General features: G+C 38.0%; 1 protein-coding gene across 9 annotated transcripts in view; it reads left to right on the top strand.

Moving 5' to 3' along the window:
• The window catches only part of ATRX (ATRX chromatin remodeler), a 310,126-nt gene extending 296,624 nt beyond the window's left edge, over window positions 1–13,502 (top strand). For 7 of the 9 annotated variants that reach the window (XM_036306108.1, XM_036306107.1, XM_036306101.1 and 4 more), the window contains 5 exons: window positions 5,165–5,314; window positions 6,150–6,275; window positions 6,998–7,093; window positions 8,256–8,384; window positions 9,765–13,502. In XM_036306108.1, the coding sequence (XP_036162001.1) occupies window positions 5,165–5,314; window positions 6,150–6,275; window positions 6,998–7,093; window positions 8,256–8,384; window positions 9,765–10,043 (780 nt within the window). In that variant the 3' untranslated portion in view covers window positions 10,044–13,502. The remainder of the gene's footprint in view (window positions 1–5,164; window positions 5,315–6,149; window positions 6,276–6,997; window positions 7,094–8,255; window positions 8,385–9,764) is intronic. The other 2 variants (XM_036306106.1, XM_036306100.1) reach the window with 1 other exon arrangement.
• The last annotated feature ends 338 nt before the right edge of the window (window positions 13,503–13,840 follow it).

Genomic DNA, 13,840 nt, shown 5'->3' with positions numbered 1-13,840 from the left:
CTGTGCGGCCTGCTCTTGATGGGGATGGGAGAGTCTAAGGCAGGCCGGCAGGCGGAAAGGGCTGCAAGGTTGGCCGATGGTCCCACCCCCTGATCGGGCTGGTTTGCTGGCTACAGTGGATGTCATAGAGACCAGCCAGATCACGGCCATCTTCTGTGGGTTTGTGTCTCTGCTGGCTCTGGTCCCAGCAGCCCAGCGCCATGGCCCTGGGGCTGGGGTTGGTGTATGGACCCCCTGCAGGCGTGTCTCCCCACTGGCTCCGGCCCCAGCAGCCCAGCGCTGCTGCCGGGGGGCTGGGGCTGGGGTCTGGACCCCCTGTGGGCTTGTCTCCCCACTGGCTCCGGCCCCAGCAGCCCAGCACTGCTGCTGTGGGGCTGGGGCTTGGATCTGGACCCACTGCGGGCATACTTTCCTGATTGGCTGGTGAGCGTAATGGAAGGACGGTCAGTTTACATGTTTGTCTTTTGTTAGGTAAGATGATCACTGGATAGGAGTCAGGAAACTTAGCTTCTAGTCTCAGCTAGTCCTTTTTTAAAAAGGTATATATGAGTATTTCTGCTATTCTCATTCTGTTACACATGTGAGCAGAGAGTATTTCATATTTAACTTCAATTCATAGCTAGACTAAGTTATTATCCAGTGTTACAGAGAGAATCAGTAGCATAGCTGAAAATAAATTCAGTTTCTAGCACACAGTACTCTTGGTCTTTCCTTCAGGTTGCTTTCTTAGAGAAATGATTTTTTACTATGTTTAAGAACATCACATTGCCAAACAGAAGTAAAATTAGGGACTATTCGTAGAACATTTCTACCTTGTAATTTATTTGGTATTTTGTAGAACAGCTGATTTACTAATTGTATTTGGCAATGTTATCTGGTTTTATTATATACCTTTTTTTGAGTTATGCTTGGGGAGTGAGCATGGGAGACACATGTCTAAAGAAGCATTATTTTTTAAAAGAATTTAGTTCAGACTGGCCTATCTCTGTGCCTTCCTGGTCAGTAACTCTGAACTTTGGAGGTCTGTCTAGTGATGATAAAGCCTGTTCTATATGGTATAGGCCAGAGAAGTCAGCTTTGATGGCAGATTTCTACACAGGTATGGGATAGAAAGGTTTAGTTAACATTTCAAAAGAACTAACCCTGTTAACATATATGTATCCCACCAGTAGATTTTCTTGAGCCCTCTCATTTGTACCATCTTTTAATGTTTTCTGTTTTCAATAAAAGAAATAGCACATACATGGAAAACTCAATTATAAAGTCTAAATTATCAGCAGTATCCATTAAGAGAATCCATTCATGAAATTATGAAGTAGTTATTTCAGGTACTTATTGGGGTAGCAAGATAAAAAGTTGTTTACAGGAGATCAAATGTCAGAATATTTGGAATTAGTGTCAGCATTTGCTATTGTACAGAAAAAAAACTTAGGGCCTTATGATTTAAAATTTTCATCTTGAGTTATTTAATAGACATTTGATTTCCTGCCATGTGTTGGACCCTATACTCTAGGTGTGGTTAAAGATATGAACATAAAATTATTTACAAGTTTGGGCTTTGTCTATGCTAAACTTTATGGTGACATTAAGAATTACTAGGTACAAATTAAATTTAATTTGCCATAAACCTCCCTATACCTTCCTTTGACAGTAACTATTTATGTTCCTTGACTAAATTCACAATTTAGAAAGCATGTTCTAAGGGAAATTGCATTAGAAGCTGTGGAAGATCATTTTGTGAAGTGAATTGATTTGCCTTTTATATATTCAAGTTTTTATCTGTGATTTCTTAATAAACAACTTGTGAATATTAAATTTTTATTAGCAAGTAGCATATTCCCCTCTTCCCAATCTCTTTGTGTGTGTCTCTCTCATAATCATAATTACACAGAGCACAAGTTTGGTGTTCTCATTGAATACATAAAAATGATCTCAATTTTTAAGCTTTTAATTTTTTTAACTTTAAAAGACTGACTTAAGAAACACTGTGACTTTGAAAAAAGGCACTATTATAATAAGTTGATGAACAATGTATATCAGTGTGTCCTTAACAGTGCAATTTATATTTTACTTTCCTACAATTGAAATATAAGGACTATATGTTCCAGTTAAACTGTTTTGTAGCTGTTTAATTTAGAGTTGGTTTTTGTTAGCATAGTGGTTGATAGCTAAAGTGATTGTGAAAATACAGTTGCTAAATAATGTATAAATAGGAGTAGCCATGATTTTTAACACAAGCACCCAATATAATTTCTGATTTAGTAAGACTTGTGTTAGCATTTATTTTATTTTTATTTTTATTTTTTAAATATATTTTTTATTGATTAAGATATTACATATGTGTCCTTATCCGCACGTTACCCCCTACCCCCCCGCCCCCCGCTCATGCCCTCCCCCCCCCCATTGTCTGTGTCCATTGGTTAGGCCGATATGCTTGCATATAAGTCCTTTGGTTGATCTTTCCCCCTTACCCCCACCCTCCCCTACCTTCCCTCCAAGGCCCGACAGTCCAATCAATGCCTCTCCGTCTCTGGATCAGTCCTTGTTCATCAGTTTATGTTGTTCATTATATTCCACAAATGAGTGAGATCATGTGGTATTTATCCGCTCTCCAGTTCCATCCATGCTGTGGCAAATGGTAAGAGTTCCTTTTTCTTCTTCCTCTTCTTATAGAATACCTTTCAGCATTTCATATAATGCTGGTTTGGTGGTAATGAACTCCTTTAGCTTTTTCTTATCTGTGAAGCTCTTTATCTGACCTTCTATTCTGAATGATAGCTTTGCTGGATAAAGTAATCTTGGTTGTAGGTTCTTGGTATTCATCACTTTGAATATTTCTTGCCACTCTCTTCTGGCCTGCATGGTTTCTGTTGAGAAATCAGCTGACAGTCGTATGGGTACTCCCTTGTAGGTAACTGACTGTCTTTCTCTTGCTGCTTTTAAGATTCTCTCTTTGTCTTTTGCTCTTGGCATTTTAATTATGATGTGTCTTGGTGTGGTCCTCTTTGGGTTCCTTTTGTTTGGGATTCTCTGCACTTTCTGGACTTGTAAGTCTATTTCTTTCACCTGGTAGGGGAAGTTTTCTGTCATTATTTCTTCAAATAGGTTTTCAATATCTTGCCCTCTCTCTTCTTCTGGTATCCCTATAATTCTGATGTTGGTACGCTTGAAGTTGTCCCCGAGGCTCCTTACACTATCTTCATATTTTTGGAATCTTTTTTCTTTTTTCTTTTTCGGTTGGGTATTTTATGTTTCTTTGTATTTCAAATCTTTGACTTGATTCTTGGGATCCTCTTGTCTGCTGTTGGATCTCTGTATATTATTCTTTATTTCAGTCAGTGTATGCTTAATTTCTAGTTGGTCCTTTTTCATATCCTCAGGGTCTCACTAGATTTCTTGAGGGTCTCACTAAATTTATCGGCGTTTTCCATAAAATTCTTGAAAAACCTTATAAACGTGGTTTTGAACTCTATATCCAGTCGTTTGCTTTCCTCCATTTCTGTCATTTGTGACCTGTTTCTTTGTCTCCGCATTTTTTATGCTTCCCTGTGTTGGTAGAGTGGTTTTGTGTGCTAGGTGTCCTGTAGGGCCCAGTGGCTCAGCCTCCCCCGTTACCTGAGGTGGACACTCTTGGTGCACCCCCTTGTGGGCTTTGTGCACAGTCTTGTTGTAGTTATGCCTTGATTGTTATAGGATCACTGGGAGGAGTTGACCTCCAGGCCAATTGGCAGTGAGAATCGGCTGTGTCTGCAGTGGGAGAACTTCTGTGCTGAAGACACCCTTCTGGGGCAAGACTTGCTTCAGTGGGGCTTTGGTGCTCACTGAGTCTGCCCCCTGGGTGTGTCCCTTATGGATCTTGTAATCCGGATGGTCCCCCTCTGACCGCTTGGTACACTGGCTCTTGGAGGTTACCCAGCAGGAGCTATGAAGAGAACTGCAGATTCCCCTTCCTTTTTTGGAGTTTGGAGGTGCCCTGATGAGGCCCAGCTGTGAAGCAATGCAAGCTGCTGTGGGGCCTTGGGCGTTCTCTTGGAAGTTCTGGGTCTGTGGCCCAGCTGCAGTTTGTTAGGTAATTTTCAGGTTGCAAAGGGCCAGGGCATTCATATGCAAAAGCCTCTGCCGCAGCCTGGGTGGGGCGGGTCTCAGGGAATCAAAGGGCGGAGCAAGAAACTATGGCGGATTCTCAGCCCTGCCCTAAGGGGCTGTGCGTGTCTCAGTGTCCTGATAATTTAATTGCTGCAAGCACCTCTGAGGGAAAGCCACCCTCGTCCGAGTTCTGCCCGCTGCCAGACAGTCCAGTTTCTCCCCCTATGAGTCCTGGGTCCCCAGAGACTTCCCGGAACCGGAGTTCAGAGCAGTCAGGAGTTTGTGACTCCCTCCCGATTCAAAGACAGCCGTGTCCTCAGGTACCAGCCCCTTTCCGCACACTCTCGAGCCTCTGTACCTTTGCACTTTACTTCCGCAGCTCCTGACCCTCAATGTGCTTTTCTCTTTCCTTCTAGTTGTAGAATTTCCACTCCACCAGCCTTCCTGTAAGTTCTGGATGATGTCCGTTTTGTCTTTTTATTGTGTTTTGAAGTTGTTGTAGGAGGCAGCAATTTTGGTGTTTCCCTATGCCGCCATCTTAGTTTCTCCCTCCGTGTTAGCATTTATTATGAACTTAGAACAAAGCACAAAATATGTGTGAAAAAATTAGGGGAAAAGTGCCCTGGCTGGCGTGGCCCAGTTGGTTGAGCACTGTCCCATGCTCCAAGAGGTCACTGGTTCAATTCCCTGTCAAGACACGTGCCCAGATTACTGGGTCAATCCCCAGTAGGGGACATGCAGGAGGCAACAGATAGATGATGTTTCTCTCTCTCATTGGTGTTTCTCTCCCTCTCTGTTCCTCTCTTTCTAAAAAAATAAATAAAAATTAAAAATTGGAGAAAAAACCTTGAACTCTGAAAATTAGTCATTAAAAAATCAACTCCCTAAAATATGTCATATAAATGTGAAATTCTTACATAAGAGGCTGGTGTTGCATGTTTAGCAACTGTTTTCTAGGTAGTTTATCATATATATCAAAAATATGAATAACAGCCATGTTCTAGTTTCTAGTCTAACAGTACACCAAATACGATACAGAGGGAGGAAATAATTCTGTTATTTCAACCCCTTTAAACAGGACACCATACTTGCAGAACTTCTTCAGATACATAAAGAACACATTGTAGGATATCATGAGCATGATTCTCTTTTGGACCACAAAGAAGAAGAAGAGCTGACTGAAGAAGAAAGAAAAGCAGCTTGGGCTGAGTATGAAGCAGAGAAGAAGGTAGATCATTTGAAATGCTTTTTGGTTTTTGTTTTGATGTTAGTAATTTGAAAGAGCATTGAGGAAGAAAAGGCCACTTTTGGAATAGGTGAGTCTTCAGGAACGAAGTCCCCAGATATCAGAGTCTGTTTACAGGCTTTGGCTACCTTTGGTGGTAGAGTGGGAAGAGAGGAGAGAAGGAAATATTTTCCACTTAAAGAGTAGTAACCCCATTTCTGCTTAGCACTTGCTGAATTGAGCGATTAGTGGAAAGGGATATATTTAGCATCACTTAACTCCAATCAACACCCTCACTGTAGTAACAGACATACAGAAGCTTAGAGTTTGGAGGTAGGAAAGAATAAACATTGTTTTAGCATGTGTGCTATGAAATCTAAATTTTGATTGAATGTGTATCAGAACACAAAAATATTTTATGATTGGACATTAACGTCATTCTCCAGCAGCAACTTCATTTAAAATAGTTTCACCAACCCACTTGAGCAAAAATGTGCCTGAGCATGGGAAACCTTATCCTAATACATGAATTCTTTTTAAACTCCTAACTCATTGTACCAAACTTCTTTAATGTTAATGTGATGTTAGGAGTCTCATCAGAATTATGAGTTGCTCCATTCTGTGGGAATTATCAGAAAAAGGGTACACCTTTAGGGGTTAAAGCTTTCTGTGTAATAAGATCTTGGTTTTGGGTAAAAAGGGTGTTTTGTTTGTGTGTGTAAGGGTGTTAATAATTTCCTAAATCTGAGAATATGGATTCTATTCTAAACCAGTAGGTGATGTAGAATTTCAAGTTTTAAATCACAGTATGGATAAGCGCATAATTTTTTGTTTTTAGGGACTGACCATGCGTTTCAACATACCAACTGGGACCAATTTTCCCCCTGTCAGTTTCAACTCTCAAACTCCTTATATTCCTTTCAATTTGGGAGCCCTGTCAGCAATGAGTAATCAACAGCTGGAGGTAAGTTGTGAAGTACAAAAGTAGTTTAACTTGAATTAAAAGCAATTTCAAGTGCCCTGTTGTTGAGGGTTCCTTATGCAGGAATATCACATTCTCCAAAAGATTACTTCTGAATAGACCAAAAAAATTTTATTTGTTGATCTTTTTGACCCAGCATAGTGTATGTAGTAAAATGTGGTTTAGAGCACAAGGGAATCAGGCCCTGATTTAATGTAGTTTGAATTACTTTATTTAAGAAACAATAGGGCAGATGACTAAGGGAATAGCACTTTCTTCAGTTATAAAATATTTTGAATAAACAAATTACTTGTTTAATGTTTGAAAGTAGGATAAATGCACACATTGACTTACACTCTAATGCCATGTAGATGCAACACTAAGTATATGATAATGCCCAGTATTATGAAATAATTGACTTAAAACCAGAATCAATTATGAAGTAACTAAGAAAGATTAGATATTATTATACCAATAATTTAATAACTTAATGGAATCTGTGGTTTCATTTTTAAAATGTGCTTATGGAGTCATTTAAATTATTAAATTATTGGTTCAATAAAACCCAAACTTTTATCTTCCTAACAAGACCCTCACTGATGAGTTTTATTCCACTTTATTGATGCTGAAGTTTGCTGTTCTTTTCAATTCTATAAATTGGCAATTCTATACTTTAAAACTGTCTTTTATAAGCTCTATATAACGTATTTCTTACATTCTTCTAGGACCTCATAAATCAAGGAAGAGAAAAAGTTGTGGAAGCAACAAACAGTATGGCAGCAGTGAGGATTCAGCCACTTGAAGATATAATTTCAGCTGTGGTAAGTTAATTGGCAATTATCTTACTCCAACTTGAAATTTGTGTTCTTTCCCCCACCGTTTGTTTTAATTTTTAATTGTTTGTTTCACTATTTCTGTGGGGAAAGGAGCATAATTCTTATAACTTGATTCACAATAGTAAAACACTAGTAAAGTGGATAATAGTGACAAGGTACGAGTATAATTTATCAGTTTTACCTAGATGTTGGCACAAAATAGAAGTGGCTGAAATCTAAAAATTAGGAAGTCAATCAATCATAGAAATGTATACATTGTTTACATAAACATATTTTTATGACCAGCTTCACAAATTAAATACAGTTTTATTGCAGAGATAGCCAACCCTTATACAACAGTGGAAAACTTAGTACCCTGCTTTTTAAAAAAATGTATTGATGGCCGAAACCGGTTTGGCTCAGTGGATAGAGCGTCAGCCTGCGGACTGAAAGGTCCCAGGTTCGATTCCGGTCAAGGGCATGTACCTGGGTTGCGGGCACATCCCCAGCAGGAGATGTGCAGGAGGAGGCTGATCGATGTTTCTCTCTCATCGATGTTTCTAACTCTCTCTCTCTCTCCCTCTCTGTAAAAAATCAATAAAATGTATTTAAAAAAAAAATGTATTGATGATAGTATTACAGATGCCCCCACTTTTTTTTTCCCCTTTGCCTCCCACCGCCCAGTTTTCACCCCACCCTAGGCCTTCACTACTGATTGTCTATGTTCATGGTCAAGCATATATGCATATAAGTTCTTTGGTTAATCTCTTCCCACTCCCCCTTCCCTCTAAGATTCATCAGTCTGTTCCTTGTTTCCATGTCTCTAGTTTTGTTTTATTCATCAGTTTATTGTGTTCATTAGATTCCACATATAAAGTTACATCATGTAATACTTGTCTTTCTCTGACTGGCTTATTTCACTTAGAATAATAATCTCCAGGTCCCTCCATGCTCTCTCAAAGGGTAAGATATCCTTCTTTTTTACAGCTGCATACTGTTCCTTTATGTACCAATTTTGGGGCACTTGGCAATGTTGTTTTCTTCTAAGCAGAATAAAGGAAAGGAAAGGAGAGAAGAAAACTTGAAAGACTCTGAATATCTTCAAGTAGTTTAATTATTTTTCCTTGGTTCTACTGCAACAGGACTAAATAGAAACTTTTTCTTTCAGTGGAAGGAAAACATGAATCTCTCAGAGGCCCAAGTACAGGCGTTAGCATTGAGTAGACAAGCCAGCCAGGAGCTCGATGTTAAACGAAGAGAAGCAATCTACAATGATGTATTGACAAAACAACAGATGGTAAGAATTCTGAGTATTCTGGTTATGTTTAATTTTCTTTTGTTTATAACTAGAGGCCCAGTACATGAAAATTCATGCACTGGAGGGGGTGTCCCTCAGCCCAGCCTGCCCCCTCTCACAGTCCAGGAGCCCTCAGGGGCAGGAGATGACCCAGCGATCAGGGGAAGGCAATGCCCCCATCACATCTCTGCTGCTGCCACTGCCGGCAGCGCAAGCCTCGACCGGCCCTGGTTACCTGAGCCTCTGGCGACCCTGGGCAGCTGGGCAGCTGCCATCTGAGGCTTGCCTGTGCCTCGGGCCGGTCCTAGGCAGCTGGGCAGCCGACAGCTGAGGCCTGCCTGTGCCTTGGCCAGCCCTGGGCAGCTGGGGAGCTGAGGAGACTGGGCTCCACCATCTTGGGGCTGTGGGCGGGGCAGTCAATTAGCATATTCCCTCCTTATTGGCTGTGGGCACCGCCATCTTTGCAATGGTCAGTTAGTGTATTTCCTCTTTAAGAGATAGGATAAGGCATTTGTGTGACATCTATGTCAATAACCATCTATCACATGGACGGATGGACATGGTTATTTCTAGAAGAAATTTTGTCAAAAAAACCTAGTAATGTCAAGAAAAGCCAATATCTTTTGTTACAAAGGAGCAATATCTTCCCTAATGAGTTCCCTTGACGTTTATATATGCTGTCATCCATATAATTTTATTTTTTATGTATCCTGGATCTTAAAATGGAATTTCTATAGCATTATTTTATCATAACAAAAGTAAAATGTTGCTTTAAAAAAAAAAAAGAATGCAGATCCTAAGATCCTTGATCATCTTTCCCAGCAGTCCTTTGCTTGCCACCTGCCTTACACTGGGAAATTTCAGCTCTTGACACCAGAGAATCAATTTCTGTGGCATGAATTTTACTTAGAAAACATTGTAAAGTTTTAAATTCTGTTAGGAAATTTCAGACATTCCAGGTAGGAATTATTCCTACTGTGAGCGCTTTTTCCCTTTGGTGTCTGTCACTAAAAATGTTTATTTATATGTCATAATGTGAAATATTCAAAAGAATGACAAAGAAAGGAGACTTGACAAAAAGTGCTGTAACTAATACTTGAGACTAATCACAGCGCAAGACAGGTTACTATGGTAACTAACCTAAATGCTGCTTGCAATACAATAGTTAAGTCATTAGGAGAATTTAGCCCTAAATGGTGTTACTAACTGGTTTCTACAGTAATGGTCCTGTGAATGCCATCAAATTAGTAATGGTGATAACAATAATGTGTTTTCTTTTTGGTATGGTACCCCCTAACAAATTGATTTTAACCCAAAACTTGATACTTGCCTCTTTGAAACAGGTCATGTACTTGTAACAGCTCCCTTTTCTCTCTTTAGTTAATCAGCTGTGTTCAGCGAATACTTATGAACCGAAGGCTCCAGCAGCAGTACAATCAGCAGCAACAGCAACAAATGACTTATCAACAAGCAACACTAGGTCACCTCATGATGCCAAAGCCTCCAAATTTAATCATGAATCCTTCTAACTACCAGCAGATTGATATGAGAGGAATGTATCAGTCAATGGCTGGTGGTATGCAGCCACCACCATTACAGCGTGCACCACCCCCAATGAGAAGCAAAAATCCAGGACCTTCCCAAGGGAAATCAATGTGATTTTGCACTAAAAGCTTAAAGGATTGTTAAAATCATAGAAAGATCTTTTATTTTTTTAGGAATCAATGACTTAACAGAACTCAACTGTAAAAATAGTTTGGTCCCCTTAAATGCCAATCTTCCATATTAGTTTAAAATTTTTTAAAAATAGGGCATACCATTTCTTCCTGACATTTGTCAGTGATGTTGCCTAGAATCTTCTTACACACATTGAGTACAGAAGATATTTCAAATTGTTTTCAGTGAAAACAAGTCGTTCCATAACAGTAACACCTCCACAGATTTCCTCTCTAAATTTTTATGCCTGCTTTTAGTGACCATAAAATTGTCATGAAATTAATGAATTTAGGAAATAATACAGATTTATATATTCATTCTTTACATATAAAAACACACAGCTGAGTTCTTAGAGTTGATTCCTCAAGTTATAAAATAATTTTGTACTTAATCAATTTATTGATTAAAGTAATTGAAATGGTTTTAATGTTCTTTTGACTGAAGTCTGAAACTGGGCTCTTGCTAGATCATGTCTGTGACTGAAAATTAGAAACTAAGGGTTATCTTTGACACAGAATTGTGTGCAATATTCTTAAATACTACTGCTCTAAAACTTGGAGGAATCTTGCAGTTATCTTAGTATTGTATAAACAGCCTTAAGTATAGCCTAAGAAGAGAATCCCTTTTTCTTCTTGAGACTTTCTGCCATTTTTTATTTTCAGTTATATGTACTGAAATAATTACTGGTAAAATTTCAGGGTTGTGGATTATCTTCCACACATGAATTTTCTCTCTCCTGGCACTAATATAAAGCACATCTCTTAACTGCTTGGTGCCAGTGCTAGTGCTTCATCCTATTGCTGGCAGTGGGATGTGGTCTAACAAAATCAAGTTCTAGCATTTTAGGAGGTTAAGGATGACATTGTGGTTGTTAAGTTCACACCCTGTTTTATAAACAACATCAAAATGGCAGAACCATTGCTGACTTTAAGTTCACATGAGGAATGTGCTTTAACAATTCCCAGTACTGTCAGTATTGTGAATTAATTACTTTTAAAGATAAGGATCACTGGCTTCTATGCTCATCTTCTTTTCTCTCATCATGTTCTTTTCCCCCAACTTCCCTGTTTTCTTAAATTATGTCTCAGTTTGATTTTTTTTTAAGTTTAGGTCCTTGAGGCAATTATTGATCCAAATTAATTCATGTAATACCCCTTTGTGAAGTTTTACTAGAAAATCATTACATTGTTGTTTTTCTTTATCCAGACCTGTAAAAATAACCTATAAGTTTATTCATGTACAATTTGGTTGCTTGAGTTTCTTAAAAAGATTGTTAGACTATGGGAGTCAACTCAACATGACAAAAACATTTTTGAGATGATGATATAACAGGAAGTGGAAACAGCTAAGGAATTCTAGAAAAAAGAAAGTTGAATGGAAGATTGACTTGTTCCAGGTATCACTGGATTAGAATGAGTTTAACATTAGCTAAAACTCTTTTGAGATGTTTGAGATGGTTATGAGATTTCCATTTTTATCTTGAAAGAACTAGTGATAAAACATCCAAGAGCACTAGGTTTCTGATAATGAAACTTGTAAGATTTGTAGGATCCACCCCCTCCCACCTCCCATGATGAATTATCACTAACAAATTCCATATATTTGGATATTATACCAGCCATATAATCAAATTTATTTAATTGGGGGGCGGGGAGATGTGTGTTTACTTTAGGAGAATTGAAAAAATCAAGATTTATGAGGTAAATATTTGAAGACAGTATACTCTGGACAACTGTTCTCAGTCGGTATTTCTACAAGTCCAGGATACTTTATATCTGATTTATTAGACCTGGGAACTTTCAACATGGTCTAATTACCTGCTCAAAGACATAGATGTGAAAATTTTAAGCAACCTTCTAAACCGTTTTACCACGATGAAACTATGACTTAAAAATAATGCATAGAAGGATTAATTAATTGGAAATAAGAGAGTTTGAAATAAAACTTGGACCACTTTGCATACACTATTCTCACTTGACATTTTAGCTACATAATATGTACTTTGAGTATAAAATCAAGCTTTAACAAATATTTAAAGACAAAAATCACGTCAATAAGATACTAAAAGGCTCAGTTTTATATTTGTTTTAGATGTTTTAAATAGTTGCAATGGCTTAAAAATGACGATTTAAAATGTTGCTTGTAATACAGTTTTGCCTGCTAAATTCTCCACATTTTGTAACCTGTTTTATTTCTTTGGGTGTAAAGCATTTTTGCTTAGTATTGTGATATTGTATATGTTTTGTCCCAGTTGTATAGTAATGTTTCAGTCATCATCCAGCTTTGGCTGCTGAAATCATACAGCTGTGAAGACTTGCCTTTGTTTCTGTTAGACTGCTTTTCAGTTCTGTATTGAGTACCTTAAGTACTGTAGAAAAGATGTCACTTCTTCCTTTGAGGCTGTTTTGTAATATATATAAGGACTGGAATTGTGTTTTTAAAGAAAAGCATTCAGTATGACAATAATACTATCTGTGTTTTCACCATTCAAAGTGCTGTTTAGTAGTTGAAACTTAAACTATTTAATGTCATTTAATAAAGTGACCAAAATGTGTTGTGCTCTTTATTGCATTTTCACAGCTTTGAAAATCTGTGCATATATTGTTTCATAGAAAATGTATAGCTTTTTATGCCATATTTAATGGTGGTTCTTTTGCACATTTAGTTATTTAATGTTGGGAGGTCAAGAAGTTTGGTTTTTAAATTTGTTATATACTAAATTCTGTAAAAGGAGATCTTTAACCTCAAAAATAATTTACATACCAGGAAGCCTATGTGTGTTTGTGTTAGTTTTGATTGTCTTTGTGTAATCCAGCACCACTTTCTGCTTCCCAAGAACTGCATCACTCATTTAAGCCAAACAGGACTACCGATCCACATCTGTACAAAAGCTGCTTACTATCCTGAAGCCATAGGAGGTTGATGGAAAACCTTATTACCTGGCCTCCAAAGAAACTGAATGTGTTGTAGTCTTCCCTAGCTATGCCTGTTCATGCTTTAGTATCATTAAATCAGATACATATTTCTGTGCCCCAAACAAAACTTTAAAAACAATTATCTTAGTAATCATTGTTTCTTTTGAGGGTGGCATGTTGTGAAGCTTACAGATACTTACTCTAAGAGGAAGAGAGGTTATCCTTTTACATCCGTATTTCACTAAAATTTATGTTCAGATTTTTACCCACCTTATTTCACCAGACTTATTCTCAAGTGACTTGACTATCTCCAAATCAAATCTGACCTTAGAGAGGAAAATTCTATCATTGAATTTTTTTTTTCTCAAAACTGTATTCTGTGCCAATCCCAAAGGAGTGACCAGGTTTTAGAAATGCTTTTTGTCTGTGCAACATTTTATATATGCTGTTATATTGAGGTGAATAAAATTTTAAAATCCAAAATACATATTGTTTCTAAGCTCAATATCTGCCAGGTAACCAGATTCCGCCCATATCACTCATGTTGGATCTAATAATAGAATGGCCCCTCCCACCCTCATCTAAGAGTTTTACTCCTCAGAGTGATACTGTACAATGTAATATTGCCACCTCTTTTTGGAATAACCTTCCTGACACCATTGTGCCTACTTGGCTAACTAAGGGAATCACCCTTCCCTCACTCTAGGTATCTATTTCTGATAGTGACCGCTACACATGTTCACCAAGGATGACAGCATATGAATTGAGGCTTTTATTAAAGATAAAGTGTTAATTGAATGAAAAGGTGAGACAAATCCTAAAATA

The sequence above is a fragment of the Myotis myotis genome, unplaced genomic scaffold (assembly GCF_014108235.1).
Source record: "Myotis myotis isolate mMyoMyo1 unplaced genomic scaffold, mMyoMyo1.p scaffold_m19_p_4, whole genome shotgun sequence".
Classification (NCBI taxonomy): domain Eukaryota; kingdom Metazoa; phylum Chordata; class Mammalia; order Chiroptera; family Vespertilionidae; genus Myotis; species Myotis myotis.
This window is presented reverse-complemented; position numbering and strand designations above follow the sequence as displayed.